Source organism: Tiliqua scincoides, chromosome 6 (genome assembly GCF_035046505.1).
Source record: "Tiliqua scincoides isolate rTilSci1 chromosome 6, rTilSci1.hap2, whole genome shotgun sequence".
In the NCBI taxonomy this organism is placed as follows: domain Eukaryota; kingdom Metazoa; phylum Chordata; class Lepidosauria; order Squamata; family Scincidae; genus Tiliqua; species Tiliqua scincoides.
Window position 1 is genome coordinate 70,865,909 of NC_089826.1, and position 20,851 is coordinate 70,886,759.

Genomic DNA, 20,851 nt, shown 5'->3' on the forward strand with positions numbered 1-20,851 from the left:
AGGGGTCTCAATGCGTGGATGAGACGGTGGTGTAGGGAGGAGGGGTTTAGATTCGTTAGGCACTGGGGAACGTTTTGGGACAAGCGGGGCCTGTACAAGAGGGACGGGCTCCATTTGAACCAGAATGGAACCAGACTGCTGGCGCATAACATTAAAAAGGTGGCAGAGCAGCTTTTAAACTGATCCCTGGGGGAAGGCCGACAGGAGCCGAGGGGCATCCGGTTCGGGACTCCTCATCCCTATGGGATGAGGATGGGGAGGTTAGAGAACAACAAGACAAAGGCAGGGTAGGAGAAGAAATTGGGAAAGGTAGTGTGATGGGATGTGATAGACGGTTTGGCACAATGAGAGGATGCGGGGACAAAGGAGCAAATAAGCAGCCCATCCTGGGGCATTCCGTGTATAAATGCTTTTATGCGAATGCCCGAAGTCTACGAGCAAAGGTGGGAGAACTGGAATGTCTGGTGACAAGGGAAAATATTGACATAGTGGGCATAACGGAAACCTGGTGGAATGCGGAGATTCAGTGGGATACCGCAATCCCGGGCTATAAACTCTACAGGAGGGACAGGCAGGGGCGTGTTGGAGGTGGGGTGGCCCTTTATGTTAAGGAAGGGATAGAATCCAGCAAAGTAGAGATTGAAGGTGGGTCCGACTCCACCGTAGAATCTCTGTGGGTTAAATTACCAGGCTTGTGCAGCGATGTAATACTGGGGGCGTGCTATCGTCCTCCAGACCAGAAATCTGATGGGGACCTTGAAATGAGGAAACAGATCAGGGAGGTGACAAGGAGGGACAGGGTTGTAATCATGGGGGACTTCAATTATCCTCATATTGACTGGGTCAATTTGTGTTCTGGTCACGATAAGGAAACCGGATTTCTTGACGTGCTAAATGACTGTGGCTTAGATCAGCTAGTCACGGAGCCCACCAGAGGACAGGTGACTCTGGATTTAATATTGTGCGGTACGCAGGACCTGGTTAGAGATGTAAACGTTACTGAGCCATTGGGGAACAGTGATCATGCTGCGATCCGTTTTGACGTGCACGTTGGGGGAAAAATACCAGGCAAATCTCTAACAAAAACCCTTGACTTCCGACGGGCGGACTTCCCTCAAATGAGGAGGCTGGTTAGAAGGAGGTTGAAAGGAAGGGTAAAAAGAGTCCAATCTCTCCAGAGTGCATGGAGGCTGCTTAAAACAACAGTAATAGAGGCCCAGCAGAGGTGTATACCGCAAAGAAAGAAGGGTTCCACTAAATCCAGGAGGGTGCCCGCATGGCTAACCAGCCAAGTTAGAGAGGCTGTGAAGGGCAAGGAAGCTTCCTTCCGTAAATGGAAGTCTTGCCCTAATGAGGAGAATAAAAAGGAACATAAACTGTGGCAAAAGAAATGTAAGAAGGTGATATGGGAGGCCAAGAGAGACTATGAGGAACGCATGGCCAGCAACATTAAGGGGAATAATAAAAGCTTCTTCAAATATGTTAGAAGCAGGAAACCCGCCAGAGAAGCGGTTGGCCCTCTGGATGGTGAGGGAGGGAAAGGGGAGATAAAAGGAGACTTAGAGATGGCAGAGAAATTAAATGAGTTCTTTGCATCTGTCTTCACGGCAGAAGACCTCGGGCAGATACCGCTGCCCGAACGGCCCCTCCTAACCGAGGAGTTAAGTCAGATAGAGGTTAAAAGAGAAGATGTTTCAGACCTCATTGATAAATTAAAGATCAATAAGTCACCGGGCCCTGATGGCATCCACCCAAGGGTTATTAAGGAATTGAAGAATGAAGTTGCAGATCTCTTGACTAAGGTATGCAACTTGTCCCTCAAAACGGCCACGGTGCCAGAAGATTGGAGGATAGCAAATGTCACGCCTATTTTTAAAAAGGGAAAGAGGGGGAACCTGGGAAACTATAGGCCGGTCAGCCTAACATCCATACCGGGTAAGATGGTGGAATGCCTCATCAAAGATAGGATCTCAAAACACATAGACGAACAGGCCTTGCTGAGGGAGAGTCAGCATGGCTTCTGTAAGGGTAAGTCTTGCCTCACGAACCTTATAGAATTCTTTGAAAAGGTCAACAGGCATGTGGATGCGGGAGAACCCGTGGACATTATATATCTGGACTTTCAGAAGGCGTTTGACACGGTCCCTCACCAAAGGCTACTGAAAAAACTCCACAATCAGGGAATTAGAGGACAGGTCCTCTCGTGGATTGAGAACTGGTTGGAGGCCAGGAAGCAGAGAGTGGGTGTCAATGGGCAATTTTCACAATGGAGAGAGGTGAAAAGCGGTGTGCCCCAAGGATCTGTCCTGGGACCGGTGCTTTTTAACCTCTTCATAAATGACCTGGAGACAGGGTTGAGCAGTGAAGTGGCTAAGTTTGCAGACGACAACAAACTTTTCCGAGTGGTGAAGACCATAAGTGATTGTGAGGAGCTCCAGAAGGATCTCTCCAGAGTGGCAGAATGGGCAGCAAAATGGCAGATGCGCTTCAATGTCAGTAAGTGTAAAGTCATGCACATTGGGGCAAAAAATCAAAACTTTACATATAGGCTGATGGGTTCTGAGCTGTCTGTGACAGATCAGGAGAGAGATCTTGGGGTGGTGGTGGACAGGTTGATGAAAGTGTCGACCCAATGTGCGGCAGCAGTGAAGAAGGCCAATTCTATGCTTGGGATCATTAGGAAGGGTATTGAGAACAAAACGGCTAGTATTATAATGCTGTTGTACAAATCGATGGTAAGGCCACACCTGGAGTATTGTGTCCAGTTCTGGTCGCCGCATCTCAAAAAAGACATAGTGGAACTGGAGAAGGTGCAAAAGAGAGCGACTAAGATGATCACGGGGTTGGGGCACCTTCCTTATGAGGAAAGGCTACGGCGTTTGGGCCTCTTCAGCCTAGAAAAGAGACGCCTGAGGGGGGACATGATTGAGACAAACAAAATTATGCAGGGAATGGACAGAGTGGATAGGGAGATGCTCTTTACACTCTCACATAATATCAGAACCAGGGGACATCCACTAAAATTGAGTGTTGGGCGGGTTAGGACAGACAAAAGAAAATATTTCTTTACTCAGCGTGTGGTCGGTCTGTGGAACTCCTTGCCACAGAATGTGGTGCTGGCGTCTAGCCTAGACGCCTTTAAAAGGGGATTGGACGAGTTTCTGGAGGAAAAATCCATTATGGAGTACAAGCCATGATGTGTATGCACAACCTCCTGATTTTAGAAATGGGTTAAGTCAGAATGCCAGATGTAGGGGAGGGCACCAGGATGAGGTCTCTTGTTATCTGGTGTGCTCCCTGGGGCATTTGGTGGGCCGCTGTGAGATACAGGAAGCTGGACTAGATGGGCCTATGGCCTGATCCAGTGGGGCTGTTCTTATGTTCTTCTTATGTTCTTATCTATTGCAAGTTGAGGTTAAAAGTGAATCCTAAGTCTGAATGCTACTTTAGCTGACTGTGGGCAAGCCACTAACCCAAATTATTTGCTCTCCAATGATTGGTTTACAGTGTACCCCATCATACCTGCAGTGTTTGTCTGAAGGAACTGATGCTGTACTCAGGAAGAGATCTTTCTTAGGTTACTCAGTGTAAACAGTGGGAATGTGGCTTTGGAGCATATCAGTGAAGAGTGGGGTTTTGAGGCACACATCCATGAGAACCGTATGTGGGTACATTGGCACCATTTTGAGAACAAATAAATAGAGCTTCTATGTCTGGCTACCATGTCTATATTAGCTCCCCATCTGTAGTAATGAGAATAATGATTGTGGCTGCACAGCCAAGGTGGTGTTGATTAAATCATGTACTGTAAAATGATACAAATGTGCACCATTTTTATTTATTATTTAACAGAGCTTTCCCTAAGTCAGTCATTTTCAACCACTGTGCCATGGCACACTGGTGTGCCATGAGTGGTCCACAGGTGTGCCACTGGAATTTGGGGGAAGATCATTTATTAGTAGATCCAATGGGGATGTGAGCCCCCCACTGGCAGCATGATGTGCCTTGTCAATCGTAAAAAAACCTGATGGTGTTCCTTGACCTTGTCAGTGTGCCTTGTCAGTGTGCCATGAGATGAAAAAGGTTGAAAATGGCTGCCTAAGTATATATGAAAAGTTTTAATTTGCTTTCATTTAAGGCACCAAACTTCAGTAAGCATCATTAGCTGTTGGAGCCTGAGTGAATTGGTTCTGTTTCTTTGCTTTTTAGCCAGCTTGTGGCTTCTTCAGGATGAAGTGTGCAAGGAAGAGGATGCTGTTGTCTTGACAACCAATTGCATACTGTGAAGGAGGGCTATTCTAAGTGGCTAGATTTTGGCTGCTTGTCACAGTCCCTTGTTGAGTAACGTTGCCAAAATTAGTCAGGTTTGTTGGTTTTTTACAGCAATTATTGGTCCTGCTGATTTTGTTGTTCACCTCATCTTAGTTGTGACAGTAGCGCTCATGTTTCTTACAGTGAGTCTCAAGAGGGACTTCCTGCTGACCATCGTTATTGTGAATTATGAGAGTAGTTTGTACTGTTTGTTATGATGACACAGCACATGCAAAGCAGTGGGAATCTTTTTAAATAAAAATATTTGATGTTGGCCTGTGTTCATCACCTGCATGCTACGCCTGGCCATTTACAACTCCCTAAAAAAGTGCCCTAAAAAAAGAAGTATTCTTCTCAAAGAAATTTTAACTGTGTATGTTTGTCTCATCTATACAACATCTCTTTTTTGCCTTCATATCTCCCTTTGGCTACTAAAAATATGTGAGTCACAGATCAAGAAAGGTAGATGAGAGCTCCTAGATTTAGGAAATTGTCCCTTTCTTATGCCAGAACGAGCTCCTACATCATCTATGCCATTCATAGTAATTTTAGAGAATCTTCGTGATGGAAGGCAGAGGAAAAAACCTCTTCAGTCTAGGATTTAATTTTTCTAATTTCAGGTTATTCATCTGTATTTATATTCCTATGCTCTTCATAATAATGTGAGACCCTTCTTGTCTTCCTGCCATAATAACAGTTCAGTCTCATCCATGGTTAACGAACCTTGGGGAAAGTCTTAGTAGTTGACTATGAACTTAACAGGCAGCATTACACTGAACTAAGTTGTGTCTGAAATATTGTTAAAGGAGGTTAAAATGAAAAATTGGGAGGAGTAACTTTGTGAATGGTGTTTGTACTTTTGGAACGAACTGTTTTTGCAGAGGTAATTCTGATTTATTCTGCCTCTTTTAAGCCCTGTTAATTTCTGATGTAAAAAGCTTATGTGATTGAAAACAGGAGCGTGTCAGCAAGCCCCACCTTCAGCGCCAACTCATTGCTAAGCCACGTGCACATGCCCTACTCACCACCACGCTTACAATGTTTATCTGCACCAACAAACACTATGTGTGGGGGAGATCCTCCCTGTGATATGGCACCTTGGTTTCCTTTTTTCCCATATCATAGAGATGATCTCTTCCTAAATACAGTGCTTGTTGCTGCAGACAAATGCTGTACACATAGTGAGTGGGGAGGTGACATAAGAGTGCATTAATGCCAGAGCATGCTTGTCAGCATGCTGCTGCTGCCCCCAGCCATGTATTCCTTGTACACAAGAAGGCAATACCTGAAACAGGGCTTGTTTGACTGAATCAATAACTCTGATTACTGTATTATGGACCAGGATTTTAAAAAGCAACAACAAAAGAACCAAAAAACTGTAAATCTAATTTTCTGTTTTTGCTGTTTTGCTCATGGGTGGACTTAAAGTAGCCTTTTGAATCCTAGTTGTTGCCTAAAGACCTTCTTGTGGGTTTTTGTTTTTTGTGCTTGTGTGTGAATTCTGAGTTGTGCCCTTAAGTTTAGCACAATACTTTGCAGTTTCTGAGCTTTATCCCAAAAAATGTATATTTCTATTTTTGAATACCTAGCATCTTCCAGCAGTCGTCGTAATAGTTTCTATTTCTCTGTCTTTTCTGTTGTGTTAAAGATATTATCTTTTTGTTTAAACATTTCATTGCATTCTGTGTGTATTCATTCGTTGGATTCACTATACAGTAACTGTCATCTACCAGATTGCTTTAGCTTGCAGTCCTGCACATAGTTAGGCAGCCTAACAGGCCAATCCTTTGCATGTCTGAAAAATAAATCCCTTTGTGTTCAATGAGATTTACTCTCAGGAAAGTGTGGGTAGGATTGCAACCTCAGTCAATGAAAGTTGAGCATACTTAAGCAGCCAACCATAAGCAGGATTCAAACTCTGCTCTAACAAGTTTATGAACTTTCTTCTTTGTCTTACTGGCACTTTTAATTGTATTGTTTCAAACCTCTTGTTCCAAGTGTACCTTGAAAACTAGTTCAGTCTTCCTGCATCCTGGAAGAATGTGCAATGGATGTTGTATAAAGTGCTGTCATGGCCAAGTGATGCTAAGTCATGATGATCAGAGATACCAAAACCATATTTTTTTGCCATCCATAAGGCTATTTCTGCTTTGTGACTGTTGACCTTGTAAAACAGCCTTGGGATGTCTGCCATACAGGAAAAGATATCTTCATGAAGTTGCAAAATAATGGGAGAGAAAATTGGCTCCGTTTTACTGCACCTCCAGGTCAATCATGCCATAAGAGATACTGCTGCCTACTGCAATTTTTATCTCTGTCTAAGTGAATTGAGGCCAAGCAATGATTCATGTTATGGAACTTTTTGATTTGCTGTCCTTTCCTCTGTATAAAAAGCAGTAAAAGGAGAGCAGTAAAAAAGAAAGAAGTTCATTGTAATTTTTTTTACTAACACCAATGACTAACAAATTCAACATATTATTTTACTATACCATCAAATTATAGTAGCAAACTAATATCCATCTTGTTTTAGAAAGTCAGAGTATTTTTGGAATACACTGTAGTAAAACCATCACATCTTGAAATACAAATTGAATTCCCAAATTTGCTTTCATCAACTTACCAAATTCAGCATCTGAATCGGAGCTTGCCTTATGGAATGGAGTTTATGGCCTCTATAAATCAGTTCAGTGGTAGAGTCTGACAGTTGGAGGAGAGAGTTATAGAGCAGCAATATATTATTTTATTCAGTTTTATTATAACTTTCACTTTTTCCCCAGCTAGTCCCTAAGTACATTCCCTGTGGGTTCATTTTGTGAATATTGTGTTTTTGTAGTATATTGCCATTTCAATATAACTAGTAGGTGACTGTGGGGATTTGTGTATACAGAATAGAACATTGTTGAAACATTCTGTCACCTTTCATGGTGCTGCTTAAGGCAAACAGAATTGGTCTGTCTTATCACGATTGTTCTTTTCAACAAATTCATTCAAAAATTCAGACAAAATTGTATACGTCAAGCTAAAGGGAATGAAAGAGGTCACACAAGAACCAGCTGTTTAATAATACTTTGCTGTGTCTAGTTGTGATGAAAATTGATTTTTACATCTTTTATGATGCCAGCGTCTTATCAGGCATCTGCTGCCACAAGGCCAAATGCTGTGTGCGCTGCCATTTTGTGACAATGGAACTCTATTCCACTATCGCGAAGGACTCTAGCTTGCAGCCCAATTTACCATAGGATTGGGCTTTCCGTGGACGAGCATTGCAGAAAAAGTGATCCCAAATTCAGGAGTTGCACAAGTTGTTGAACAAGGCATTTTTCAAAATCTACAGCTGATATTCTGCAACCTTTATCTTTCTTTGGCCCCGTATTTCTCATAGTGTGATACAACCATCATTCCTGTTTGTTTGTGGCTGTACACTGCAAGAAGACTTCTGCTAGTGCTTGCTCAGTAGTTCACCCTTAAATCATTTTCTTCTCCTCCTCATTGTTCCTTCTGTTTCTTCTTCCATTTCACAGGTCTTTGGATCCAAGCCAGTGTATGAATTCTTAGGGATGGTAGTTGCTTGGTCCCAAAATCTTAGTTTTCGTGAATTCTAAAGCCGGGCTTGTAAAGAGTCACTCACTTGGAAGCCTATAATTAGTAATTACTTCCAGACAAGCAGACAAATATATATAAATGGGAAGAGAGTTGGTTCGTTTTGTCTTTCAGGCTGTTGGCAGTACAGTTGGCATAGGTTTTAATAGCTATTTATAATAGCAGGCTATTAAGAAATGTTGCGTCCTAATAACTTATACAGGAGGCCCTTGTCTTTTGTAAGCCTCACCTTATATACAGTAATTTAGATTTTACGTAAGTTTGGGCCGCTCTGTTGAGAGGCATAAGAGGAACTACTCACTCTCGCTGATCTTGCAGCCTTGCTGGATAAGGCCAAGGGCCCATCTAGTCCAACTTCCTGTATCTCACAGAGGCCCACCAAATACCCCAGGGAGCACACCAGATAACAAGAGACCTGCATCCTGGCACACTTGCCGCTCTATAAGTCAGAACAGAGAGGGGCAAAAGGAACCTTCTGTGCTTGCTGCTCTGTAAACAAAGCAGAAACTGCTGGGAACACTTCTGGCATGTTCTGTGTTACCTCTTTCGTTTAAAGAGCTTCCACAGAGAAGGGGGTGAGATTGCTGCATTCCAAGAATTGGAATGTGACCATCTGACTGGGTAGACCTGGGCTCCTGCCTGGCCTTGGAGCCCAGGTCTACCGTCTGGGTAGACTTGGGCTCCCGCCTGGTCTTGGATCTCGCTGGCACCCGTCCAGTAGGCGTTCCCCTGGCACCCGATTTTGCTCCCCAGTCCAGCAGGTGCTTTTGCCTGCTAGCAGAGAGTTGGGGGGGGGCACACACTCATGCATAAGAAGCAGCAGCAGAACTGAAGGCCCTGCACGAGATGGTACATCCTCCCATCTCTCTCACCATCTTTATTGTGCAAAGCCTGCAGCTCCATTGCCACTTCTTCTAAAGTGGGCATTCTGTTTCATTAATGGGTAATCATCCCTTTCTCTCTTTATTCCACAGTAATCCTATGCATACTTAACTATGAGTATTTCTCTCTGGGCACAATATGACTTACTTTTAAGTAAGCAGGCGCAGCCAAATCAAGGAGGAAAAATGAAATATGAAATTAGAAAGAAGTCTGGGTGTTATTTGTATTTTGCTTCACAACACTCTGGAATTGCAGCAAGCAGAACTTTTTAACTCCCAAGCAATTGATTGTGTACTTTTTTGAGAGGGAGAATTTTCTAAAGTTTTAATTTGCACTTGTACTTCAAAGGAATAAAAACCCAGCATGATTGTGAACAACCTATATCAAAGAATATACCCATTCTTGCAATATCCTGCAGCCCTGAGCACATTAACCTGGGAGTAAACTCCATTTAACAAAATGGGACTAACGTCTGAGTAAACATGTGTAGGATTGTGCTGTGTATTCATCAGGTTCAGAAGTTGGACAAAATGACTTGTGCAGGTTTTAGTTATTTGGAAAACATTTTAAGATTGCAGTCCTGTGCAGCACTTACCTGGGAGTAAGTTTCAGTTAATTCAACACAGGATGTAATTCAGACATGCATGGGCATGCACTGTAAATCTTGTATTCACTTCTGAGTAGGTTACATATGAACCCTCTTATTGGAAGATAGAGTATGGAAATAAGAAAATGGTGGTCATGTTCTCCATTTAACCCACAAAACATACAGCCATTTGCATACATTTTCCCCTCCATCTTGCTGTTAGAATTACAGTCCAAGGAACTTTAATCCTACGTTCAGGGCCTCTGAGAGGAATTTTATCAGGGGGTACAAAGTTTATTTTGGGCGTCTTCCCAAAGTGGTAGGTGGTGAAACAGAGTGTGTGTGTGGGGGGTGGCAATAGGGTGGGTAGAATGGGGGCAAAACAGGCAACAGCTGAAATACAGCCCAATCCTATCCACACTTTCCTGGGAGTAAGTCCCATTGACTCTAATGGAACTTACTTCTGAGTAGACATGCATAGGTTTGGGCTGATAGTCTCTGGAAACCTGGTCTACCAGTCTTCCCAATGCAGAGCTCAGGTCTACCTGCCTGCCTGGTGCTGTCAGCTAGATATAGTAATACGGAAAACTGTATTTTCTGCCGTCTTATGGATCCAAGATTCAGTGTAGGCCACTGAGATGCAGTGGATGCTCATTAGTCACTTCCCTAGGCCTCCCATAAAGCCTGCTTGTTCAGTTCCCTGGTGCTGTTTTAGAGCAAATCTGAAGATTTGCAAATCCTGGGAAGCTGTGCATAGCTTCTCTGTTGGTGGGGCAAAACCCTTTCTTTTAAATTTGGCAAAGTATTTCTCAAAGTAACACTGGATAATATAAACTTCAGCCCTCCAAGGAGTCTTAATTCAATGTACCAGTTTGGGGATCTTTATGATTTATATAGAATTGGTTTTGAAACAACTAACAGTGGGATGAGTTATTGTACACTGTTAAGTAAATGTACAGGGGGCCCCCATTTCCGTGGATCCTGTATCCACCGATTCAGTTATCTGCAGTTAGGTCTGGAGGCCCCCCATGCGCACAGACACACCTGTGCACCCCCTTCAGAGGTGAGGAGAGCTCTGCTCCCCTCGCCACTAAAGGGTCCTCTGAGTTCAGCAGGGAAAATAACAGGACTCCAGGGCTTCCCCAGGCCTCTCAGTGCCTTATTAGGCATTTAAAATGTCATGGTTTCTCTGTGAAACTGGAAGTTGCATTACTTTCCCTGCTGTGCTCAGAGGACCCCCTGGAGATGAGGGGAGCAGTGCTCTCCTCAGCTCTGGAGGATGGGGGGCAGATATTCACCATTTCCAGTTTATGGTATCTGCGGGGGGGGGGCGTTCCAAAATGGGACCCCCTGTGGATACAGGGGAATGCCTGTATAGTATAATGCACTGTTAAGTAAAAGTGATTCATTTAAAAGAATTACTAGGGTCCCAATCCTAAGGAGAGTGCACTGGCTTATACCTGCGCGTACTGTTGCAGACATGCCATAAGGCACATTTGCAGACCCCAGTGCCGGTGGACCCACCAGAGCTCCACTGCTCGACAGTCACATGGGCTGCCAAGCATTGGAGAGGTATGTGGGAGCGTGGGAGAAAGGGGGGAGGTGGAGGAAGGGCGGGGATAGGGCAGAGAGGAGGCGTGTGAGGGACAGGGAGTGGGGCAGGAAGGAGGTGGGACTGGTGGACCTTTGCTCCATCGAATCCAGAGCCTCCATGTCGGGCTGGTCGTGTCGGCCATTAGACACCATTCCTAAATTTCATGTAGTAAATATGAATTTATATGAGTCTTGCTCACTTACAATGTTCCCTTGTTTAAATAGTAATGGTATTGTATGTATTTAATTTCATGTAGCTTCTTTCTTTTAAATTGTCTTTCTCTGAAAATTTCTAGAAGTCTGTTTTGCTTTTTGTTTCTGAGTCAAAATGCTGCTGGAGGCTTCTGAACTTCAAAGACATTCATATTTGGTCCTCTAACGTTTTGCAACATACTATGCTATTTTCATTAATAATTGTATGTAATTTTCCTTTCATCTTTGGTTAGTTGATTTGTAAGAAATTACTCATTGCAAGCAGTATGTTGCATTTGCCTTTGTATTGCACAGTACTGTTGTTTGAATTCCAGCTCTAACATTTAGCCTGATCCTGTAAAGGTTTTGCATCTACAGTGCTGTTTAGAGAGGGGAAATGTCACCAAGCCTTTTCTCATGCGCACCATATAAAACAATTGGGAGCCCTTAGAAATTGGCCTGTTTCCAGAAACAATTTCGTGTATCTTTTCCTTAAAACAAGCAGTGTATGAAGAATAATTAAGGCCTCTCATTCTTTGCAGATTGTAATTTGTAGTTGCGTTCAGATTTATGCAGCTTATTTCAGCGTTATGCGTAAACTAGGTCTTCCAAGATTTAGCAAAATCATTTACTAAATAACAACACGAGTGTATCTCCCAGGCAACACACCAAAGGTTAAAGTGATTCTGCCAGTTCAAGTAAGAGTGAGTCCAGTGGTAGATTCAAATAAACTAAGGTTTGTCCTGAACCAGGAAGTGAATGAATCAGAGCACATGATGGGAGAAGGCAGCATGCAAATCAGAGGCACAGTACTATTGGCCAACCCAATGATGACTATGAACCAGTCCATATGGTAATTTAAACTATGTTATCAATGGGCAACCCCTCTCCTCATCTTTCTTTATGTATCAGATGAGATCAAACGTTTCTGCTTTCAGGTTTATTGTAATCATGGCACCATTTGTCACCCAAGCTCTGGAAGCTATGGTTGGTTTTAATTGTGGTTTGTTCCCAAACTGTGTATCTGAAGTCACAATTTGATCCTGGTTTGTTTAAACAAACGATGTTGTTCTGCACCTTTGGTAGTTGAGTGACTGCACAAATTGAATGAGGTGCAGATCCTTTGTGTACACCAGAACTGGCAATGTTAATGAGAAATGAGAAATATGGCCTTTATTGCTATCAGAACAGTTAGAGAATATTGGAATATCTGTGCGTTGAAGGTGAATTTTTAGGTGTGATTGGATTTTTAACAGGATAGTTTTAATTTCTTTTATACCAATTCTGAGTATTTGATATAATTGTATTTATGAGGCTGCTATCTTGTCCTCTTTACAGGTGAATTTGCATCTTGCAGATTTTTCCTTAACTTTTTTTGTGTGCCAATAGATTAATAATGTTTCTGCAGCATTTAAATCTGAATTTTTTAAATTGTCCAACATGCTAACAACAATCCTTGGTGTTGAAATTTTATTACCAGCAGATATATGGAGTGATCACTCATTTCAGACAGATCCGGACTTACCACCAGGCTGGAAAAAGATCAGTGATATTGCTGGCATCTATTACTGGCACATACCAACAGGAACAACCCAGTGGGAACGTCCTGTGTCCATACCAACAGATCTTCAGGGCTCAAGAAAAGGATCACTTAGTTCTGTCACCCCTTCTCCCACTCCAGAAACTGAGGTAAATCTTCTCTACCTGCCTGAAGATCATGGAGAGATGGAAAAAAATTATTGTAAATAAATAATGCCTTATGTGGACTAATACTAAGGACATTGATATTTCTTTCAACCAGTTTATTTCATATGCATTAGGAAGTGGATCAATAATGAGGTTAACGTTAAATCTCCATGTGACCCACCCTCCATCCCCACTAAATGTTGCTAGATACAAGAGCAGAACCAAGGGTGATGCCAGGCAGCAATTGTTTCCCCAGTCTACAGTGTCTTTTGTAGTCACCATGCATTAGGATCCCCTTGGAACTGTACATAGTGACAGGACAAAAACAGATGGATCCGCTGACAACCCACACTCTTGTTTTGAGTCTCAGGGCACTTAAATAAAAAGAAACAAGTACAGCCAGATTGGTCTACAGCAGGGGTGTCCAAAGTTTTTGTCAGGAGGGCCACATCATCTGTCCGACATTGTGTTGGGGTCCACGGAAAAAAGAATTAATTTACATTTAAAATTTGAATAAATTTACATACGTTTACATAAACATATATATATTAAAGATGAACTTATATGAATGAATGAAGGTCTTACAATAGCTCAAGGCCTATAAAAAGCCTTACACAAAGCAAGGCTGGTCTTTCCTTTGCTGCCGCTACTGCATCACAGATGTGAAACAGCAAGCAGTGGAGGGAGCCTTCATCCCACAGCTCATGCAAGAGGTCAAACAGTCACCCTCGTGCTGAGAGCAGTTGCGTCGGGCCAGTGTGGACTCCAGCAAATCTCTGGAGGGCCAGAGGCTCATTGAAGACTGGGGGCTCCCTGAGGGCCACATTGGGAGTCCTCGAGTGCCACAAGTGGCCCCAGGGCCAGGTTTGGGCACCCCTGTTCTATAGGGAATACCCTTGGGGGAAAAAAAGACACTGCAAGTAAAAGAGGGCCGTATTATCTCACATAATTGATCCTACATGGCCAGCTTTCACACCAGATCAGTAATGTATGGATATTTTGATAATGTGGGCAGTCCACAGTCTGTCGGTACTTCCCATGTCACTAGTTCTGATGAGAGAATGCTGGTGTGAAAAGTAGTCACGTGATCATAGCATTCATGCTTTGCCAATGCGATATGATCAATATCTAAACACTGGGCCCTCCTTATCCCTGGGCTCAGCATCTGCGGATTTGAATATCCAGTCACATCAGGGAGGCCTTCTGACAAGAACTGCGGACAACCCTCCCCCACAAAGGACCAAGTGTGACTCCCACGAATGATTTTTGGCACCATGCTGCCTTCCCCCACAGATTCAATTATTTGCAGAATTCTGGAATATTCTAGTTAGTCCCAACAGTTTTCCTTTTACAACCTATTCAAATGGTTTCCTTCACATTTGCTGTTCAGCCCCTCCTCGAAGTATCCATCGCTTATACATTTAGGCCAACAATTTTCAGCCACTCTGCCACGGCACAGTAGTGTGCAGTGGATGGTCCGCAGGCATACCGTTGGGACTTTGGGGATGGTCATTTATTAGTAGGGCAATTGGGGGATTTGAACCCCCTACCAGCAGCATGGTGTCAATGGTCAAAAAACCGATGGTATACCTTGACCATTTTAGCACCTTGTCAGTGTGCCATGAAATGAAAAAGGTTGAAAATCGCTGGCTTAGGCCCAAACATTTTCATGCAAACTATCGGCTATCTCACAAACACACTTGAATACATCTTAAAACTGAGCAATTAGTGATTTTGCTGTTTATTTGGTATCCTGCACATTTTTCTTTTTGTCTGTGTGCTTTTGTGCATAAAATCTAGCTTCAAAACAGCAGTGCTCAGCTTTGAATGGAAAGCAATTCAATGCTAATAGTTTCCCCAAGGAGAATTTTTAAACAGCAAAACTGCATATCACATTCTGTATTGTGGAATGACTTAATTTGAGCTTCAGAAAATGAGCTGAATATTATTGTTTAAAGCAGAACTTTTAATAGCTGATGTATCCTGTTTTAAACTGCAAAACAAGAATTATTAATTAATTGCAAATACAACGCTTTTTAATCTTCTCCATAGAGCTCATTATGTTCAATTTGTTTTGTTTATCTCTACTGAAAATAATGTTTGGACACTCCATTTTAGCTACACGTTGTAGTTGTTAAAAAAAAATAATAAAAGGGATACAAAGCAAGCATTTCAGAGAATGGGATTTTGTATGGTTAGTCAAACCATGAAAGTCACAAAAGTTGCTCATATTATATGGGGAGAAGGTGAAGAAGGTGTGATATACAGTCAGTTCTCATTACCTGCTAGGTTTAGGTTCCTAGAAAACGTAGTGGATACTAAATTAGCGAATACTGAATCATCGAGCCTATCAGGAAAATGGGGTTAGGTTCCAGGGGACCCTCTCTCCCATACACTCTATGATCTTTATGAATCAGAATCTTGAATCTATGAGACTGGATAATAGCGAGGGATCATCAGTATCTCCAACATCTGATGCTTCCTCCTTTGTGCTGGCTATCCCTTGATTCATTGAAGATTGCTGGCCCAACAACAAGGCCTCAGACGGGTTTGTTTCACTCGTCCTCCTCTTCCACTTGACTTCTTCCCTTGGCTTGCCTCAGTCCCAGAACAGCCCTCAGGTAGCCTTCCAGAGACCTCTCATCATCAACCTCTGATCATCACCAGGGTTGTGAACGTTCACCTGGAATGCCCAGGATGATGGGGGCAAGTCTGGAAGTGGACACAAATGTGTCTGATAATTTTCCACAGGCCAATACCAATGCCAGTTTGGTGATACAGTGGCACATTATTCACGTATAATGAGAGGTTGGTGGCAATTCTGCCCTTCGCAGATAAGCTAATTTGCAGATAGTGAATTCGCATATAAAGAGAACTAACTGTACAGTGAAAAAATTAATCATCCATTTCATTGCATGACGTTGCAGCAGTGTTGAATGTTTAATCTTCTGGATTACCCAGAATCTTTTTAGAGATTTCAGAAGAAAGGAAGTGTTGGATTTAATGACCCCTAATGTATTTGAAAAGAAATATTATTAGTTGTTTATTTTGGTACTAATTTTGCAGGAAATGTGTCTGTTTTTCTTACTAATCACTTTCCTCCACCATTACTCTTCTCCCATCCCTTTTATGCTGAAATTCCCAATAACTTTTATATAATTTGCTCTAGCTTGTTGGAAATGTAAGAGAGTTATCAGCTGATAAAGCCTACTTTTTTTTTTCTTAAATTTTTTGAAGTAAGCTAAGGCAATTTGGTCGAACTCCATAGGTGGTGTCCTTTCATTTAAATATCATAATGAAAGGTTGAACTTTCTGTCTGTCTAGTTTGTATTAACCTTCCCTTGCCCCAGTTCCTTGTCTTGAAAAGTTGATGATAGAGACACTCTTCCCCTCACTACTGTCATTGCCGTCAAATAACATTGTACCCAGGGCCAGTCTAACCATAGAGGCAACCAAGGAAACTACCTAGGATGCCAAAATTCCAGTGTGACTTCAGTTTTGTAAATGTCTTGGGGGTTGAGCTACCATTGGCATGTTTGGACAAAGTTCACATACATACTTCAACCAGGGATAATGCCTGCAATCCAAGTGGCATGATTCTTTTGATTATCTTAATTTTTGTCCACTGTCTTTTGATCTGTCTCAGCTGCCCTGGTTTTGATGCAGTTTAACCCATTTCTGCCCAGCGCACAGGTGTACACATTTGATCCCTGTTGCGTATGTGCAATGTTAGGTAGAAATGGCTTAAGGGGGGGAAGTTCAGAGTAAAGAAATGAGAGGCATTAAGAAATAAAAGCCAAATGATGTCCTGATCACCTCTTTCTTATTTAAGTTGCTGCTATTTTGCTGCTCAGCCTACTATAAGATAGAAGTGAGGAACATGGCTAATAACATTTTAATCTGCATAAAACCTTGGGCCAACCCTGATCCTGTAGATTAACCAGTAAAAAAATTGTGGTGATCTGCTCCCTAACCCAACCTGTAAATATCAATGCTAACAATGGTGTCTTGTGTTTTTTTTTCCTCCTTTCCTTCCTTTCTCTCCCCCTCCCCATTTTTTATCAATGTTCTTCTTCCTATATGATAATTATATGTCTAGAAACAGCCATGGAGTGATTTTGCTGTACTGAATGGGGGAAAGATTAATAGTGACATTTGGAAGGCAAGTATATTGTCAGATTATAGAATGCTTCAGTACTTGTTTTTAACCATTTTTTAAAATCCATTTTGCATGGCTATGGCTGTAACTATTGTTTATCCTCATGAATATCACTCATATCTAATCGGCCAAAGGGGATCTTTAGCTCACAAACATACTACCTAAATCTGATCTTTTCACAGAGAATGAATTTATCGAAGTCAACAGGGCAAATGCTCACCTATAACAAAACCATACCTGCACTTAAACTGTAGTTTTGAAAAAGACATGCATGCCTTTTATGTGCCTTAGCTGCAAATACTGTATTGCTGCTTTGCAGGAATAATGTTATTTTCTTTTGAAAACAGAAGTCACAACTTAGAATAAGTGCCTCAACTCCTGCATTAACAGGCTGTGGTGGTGTTGTTTTTTGTCCAGGACCTTCATGCAGCCACAGTGAATCCTGACCCCAGTTTAAAAGAGTTTGAAGGAGCAACATTGCGTTATGCCTCTTTAAAACTCAGGTATGACTGGTTTTATCTATTAAGTATCTTGACATCTCAATCCTAAATGGTTTTCTATGGAAACATGTTGCATTGATATCAGTGAAGTGTGTCTTTAGGTAAGCATGCTTAAGATGGCAGCCTTACATTACTATTGTTAAAAAAAAATTCTTAAATAGCAGACCTGTTGCAATAACTTGAAATCAGCGGGTGGTCGGCTTCATGAGCCTGGAGGTCTTCATGGAGCCATGCTTCAGCACCCAGGTGTGTAGGGCCCCAGAACATTCCTGCAGTCAGTAAGGGAGAACCGTTGAGGTATACATGGGTGGCTCAGTGTTACAGAGAAATGAGATTGCAGCTGAAAAAAGGCATACCTCTCCTGCAACTGTTACTCAGAAGCTTGGATATAGAATATTTGAAGAAGCACATTGTCTGCCAAGGGTGCCTTCTTGTACCTTCCTTTCTAGAGAACTTATTAGCAATAGTGAGACCTATGACCTTTTCCGTTGTGGCACCACCATGAAAGAACCCCACTCTGGCCATGCTTTATTCAGTGGAACAATGAAGCCAAACTGGACCCTTAAAGGAGGGTTGAAGGAAGTTGGATGAAACCTTCAAACAAAAGCACCGTGTGCTCCTTGCTTTCTACTTTAGCCTAACTAGGCTTGCTATTAATCATCTTGTACTTGTCATCATGTTGAAAGAGAGGTGGATTTACATACTTTCACTGCAAGGCTATATCCATGAATTGAGCATTCTAATTTCCGTTATTGATTATAAATATGGATCCAGAGTATTATTTCAGATTAATGCCAAATTTGAAGGTATAATCTTGAGTAAATAAAAGATGGGAAGTGGGGTCGGGGGGAGAAGGTGCAACAACAGTGGCTTGAAAAATGCTGCTGCTGTTCTAGAATTACATCATGGACAGCTGGAAGGTAGTGTCTTAAAAAAAGACCTGACCACTTGGCTTGCTTACATGAGTTCTCTGGGCAGAGTCCTCTGGGATGCTCTATTTGTGTACCCCATATCCTCATCCTTCAGTGGGTTAAGGGGAGCCACTACTGGTCTGAGATTCCCAAAATTGTGGAGCTACCGAGACCCTTAAGAAAATACAGCCTAAACCTCTGAGGGCACAATCCTAACCCCCGGGTTAGGCCAGTGCATATCACTTGCGCCAACCCAGGAGTTGTGCTGGCCTCCCCATGCCGGGTCCAGACCTGGCATGTTAAGATTGCATCAGTCAAGCTCGGCTAATACAGGCATCTGGGGGGCATGGGGAGGGCAGGGAGGAGGCGGAGGGAGGCGTTTCGAGGCGGAGGAGGGCAAGTGGCAGGTGTTCCTGGGGGAGCGGGCAGATGGCTGTGAGTGGGAGGCGGGGCCAGGATTCGGCAGTTATGCCGGATCCTAACCCCATTCTCAGGCAGCCCGGTGCAGCCCTAGGCTGCTTGGATTTGTGATGCCTCTTGAGGTGGCGCAGATCCAAGTAGCCCTATTGGCGCAGATCCAAGTAGCCCTATTTACCCAGGGTAAAGGGAAGCAATTTCCTTTGCTCCAAGCTGAGTTGCTTTCTGTCTCAGTCCTGCCTTGGATCTAGCGCAGGCCTGCCAGCCTACCTGCTCCAGGGCAGGTTGGGATTGGGCTGTCAGGTAGATAAAAGTGTATAGTACTGAAAGCTTGACTGGAACATATTGAATTTTCTTTTATATTTGACACTAAGGGTAACACTATTATATCCTTTCCCCACCACAGGAATGCCCCACAGTGTGATGACGATGATTCCTCAAGCATCAACAGTGATCCAGAAGCAAAGGTCAGTCAGTGAAACATTCAAGGAATTTTTAAGGAGTTCAACCCTGTGTGCAGTGCATTCAGTTCTCATTGAGTTTTGAAGCCTAATATCAACCACAGGCTACATGGTTTAAATTGAAAGTGAAATTGTGGAGTAAATTTTGGCCAAGATGTTGTTTATGGGCACTTTAAAAAAAGAATAAGTTCAGTTGTAAGTATAGAGGAGATCAAGTTTTTGGTTGCTGGAAAGGGTTGAAAGTGTAGCAGCACAATGACCACTAAAGGTTCAGAATCCAGTGAATGAATTACAAAGACATGATGCATCAGTTCATATTCTTATAGAACACGCTCCAAAGAAACCTGTTCCTTGAACCCAGAACTCACTCCTGCATGCAACACCTGACTTGCCAGTCTTCTCATGTGCACACTGGGACTTTTCTATCCCCCCTTCATACTACTTCAAAAGTACTCCTGAATATCAGAGGGACCCACTGTAGTACAACTTGACACATCTTCTCATGCCATGTCATGTCCCATTCTGGAGGGTCACCTGAGTTTCAGGAGCAGCTTGTAGGGAGCAGAAAAGCCTCAGTGTATGATTTTCTGCATTTAATAATTTGGATCCTGCTAACAATACTTAATCTAGCTTTGTAATATTAGAGCGTTTGCGATTTTTGCTTGGCAGTGCTGTAGCTTCCCATAGCTTTCTGAGTTCAGTTTGCATGCTGGTCCTTCCACCCCACCATGCTTGCATCTGCTCAATGCTTTGAGCCAGTAGCATTGGCTCAAAGAATTAAAAACCCTGCCAAATTTTATGTGGATTACTCCAAAAGACTTTCTAATCTTTCTTCCCTTTGCGAGGGCCAGTGCAAATCTCATTACTTGCGGCTCCCTCTTGGTGACTAGTTAAGTTACACAAATTTGATGTTGCTTTTTAGGAGAGAGTGTAGCAGTTTCCCTTGAACAATTTTCTTTATGCTGTCCTGCAATGTGGGCATCAGCATGCAGGGGGCACTGTGTAGCAAAAGCAACTTCCACACCATTGTGGAATCCACACACTATTCCACACCCGTTCCACACACCATTCCACACCCTCTCACATAACACCAGAACCAGGGGACATCCACGAAAGTTGAATATTGGGAGAGTTGAGAGAGTGTTGGGAGAGTTAGGACAGACAGAAGAAAATTACCCAGCGTGTAATTAGTTTGTGGAACTCTTTGCCACAGGAAGTAGTGATGGCATCTTGCCTGGATGCCTTGAAGGGGGGATTGGACAAATTTCTGGAAGAAAGGTTCATTAGGGTTACAAGTCATAGTAGGTATGTGCAAGCTCTTGGTTTTAGAGGCCAGCTGCCTCTGATTGCCAGATGCAGGGGAGGGACACAGGTTATGTCTGTTGTCTTGTGTGCTGCTTGGGGCATTTGGTGGGCCACTGTGAGATATAGGAAGCTGGATTAGATGGGCCTTTGGCCTGATACAGTGGCACTCTTCTTATGTTCTTACCATTGCAGAGATCATTTTAGCTAAATTGCCAGGGAAGGTGCTGTGCCTAGCAGTGACACATTTT

The 20,851-nt window shown here is 42.9% G+C and overlaps 1 protein-coding gene across 11 annotated transcripts in view; it reads left to right on the plus strand.

The window, feature by feature from the left end:
• The window catches only part of APBB2 (amyloid beta precursor protein binding family B member 2), a 174,679-nt gene that overhangs the window by 77,842 nt on the left and 75,986 nt on the right, over positions 1-20,851 (plus strand). For 5 of the 11 annotated variants that reach the window (XM_066631694.1, XM_066631689.1, XM_066631692.1 and 2 more), the window contains 4 exons: positions 12,645-12,853; positions 16,950-17,012; positions 17,427-17,512; positions 19,244-19,304. In XM_066631694.1, the coding sequence (XP_066487791.1) occupies positions 12,645-12,853; positions 16,950-17,012; positions 17,427-17,512; positions 19,244-19,304 (419 nt within the window). The remainder of the gene's footprint in view (positions 1-12,644; positions 12,854-16,949; positions 17,013-17,426; positions 17,513-19,243; positions 19,305-20,851) is intronic. The other 6 variants (XM_066631691.1, XM_066631696.1, XM_066631693.1 and 3 more) reach the window with 3 other exon arrangements.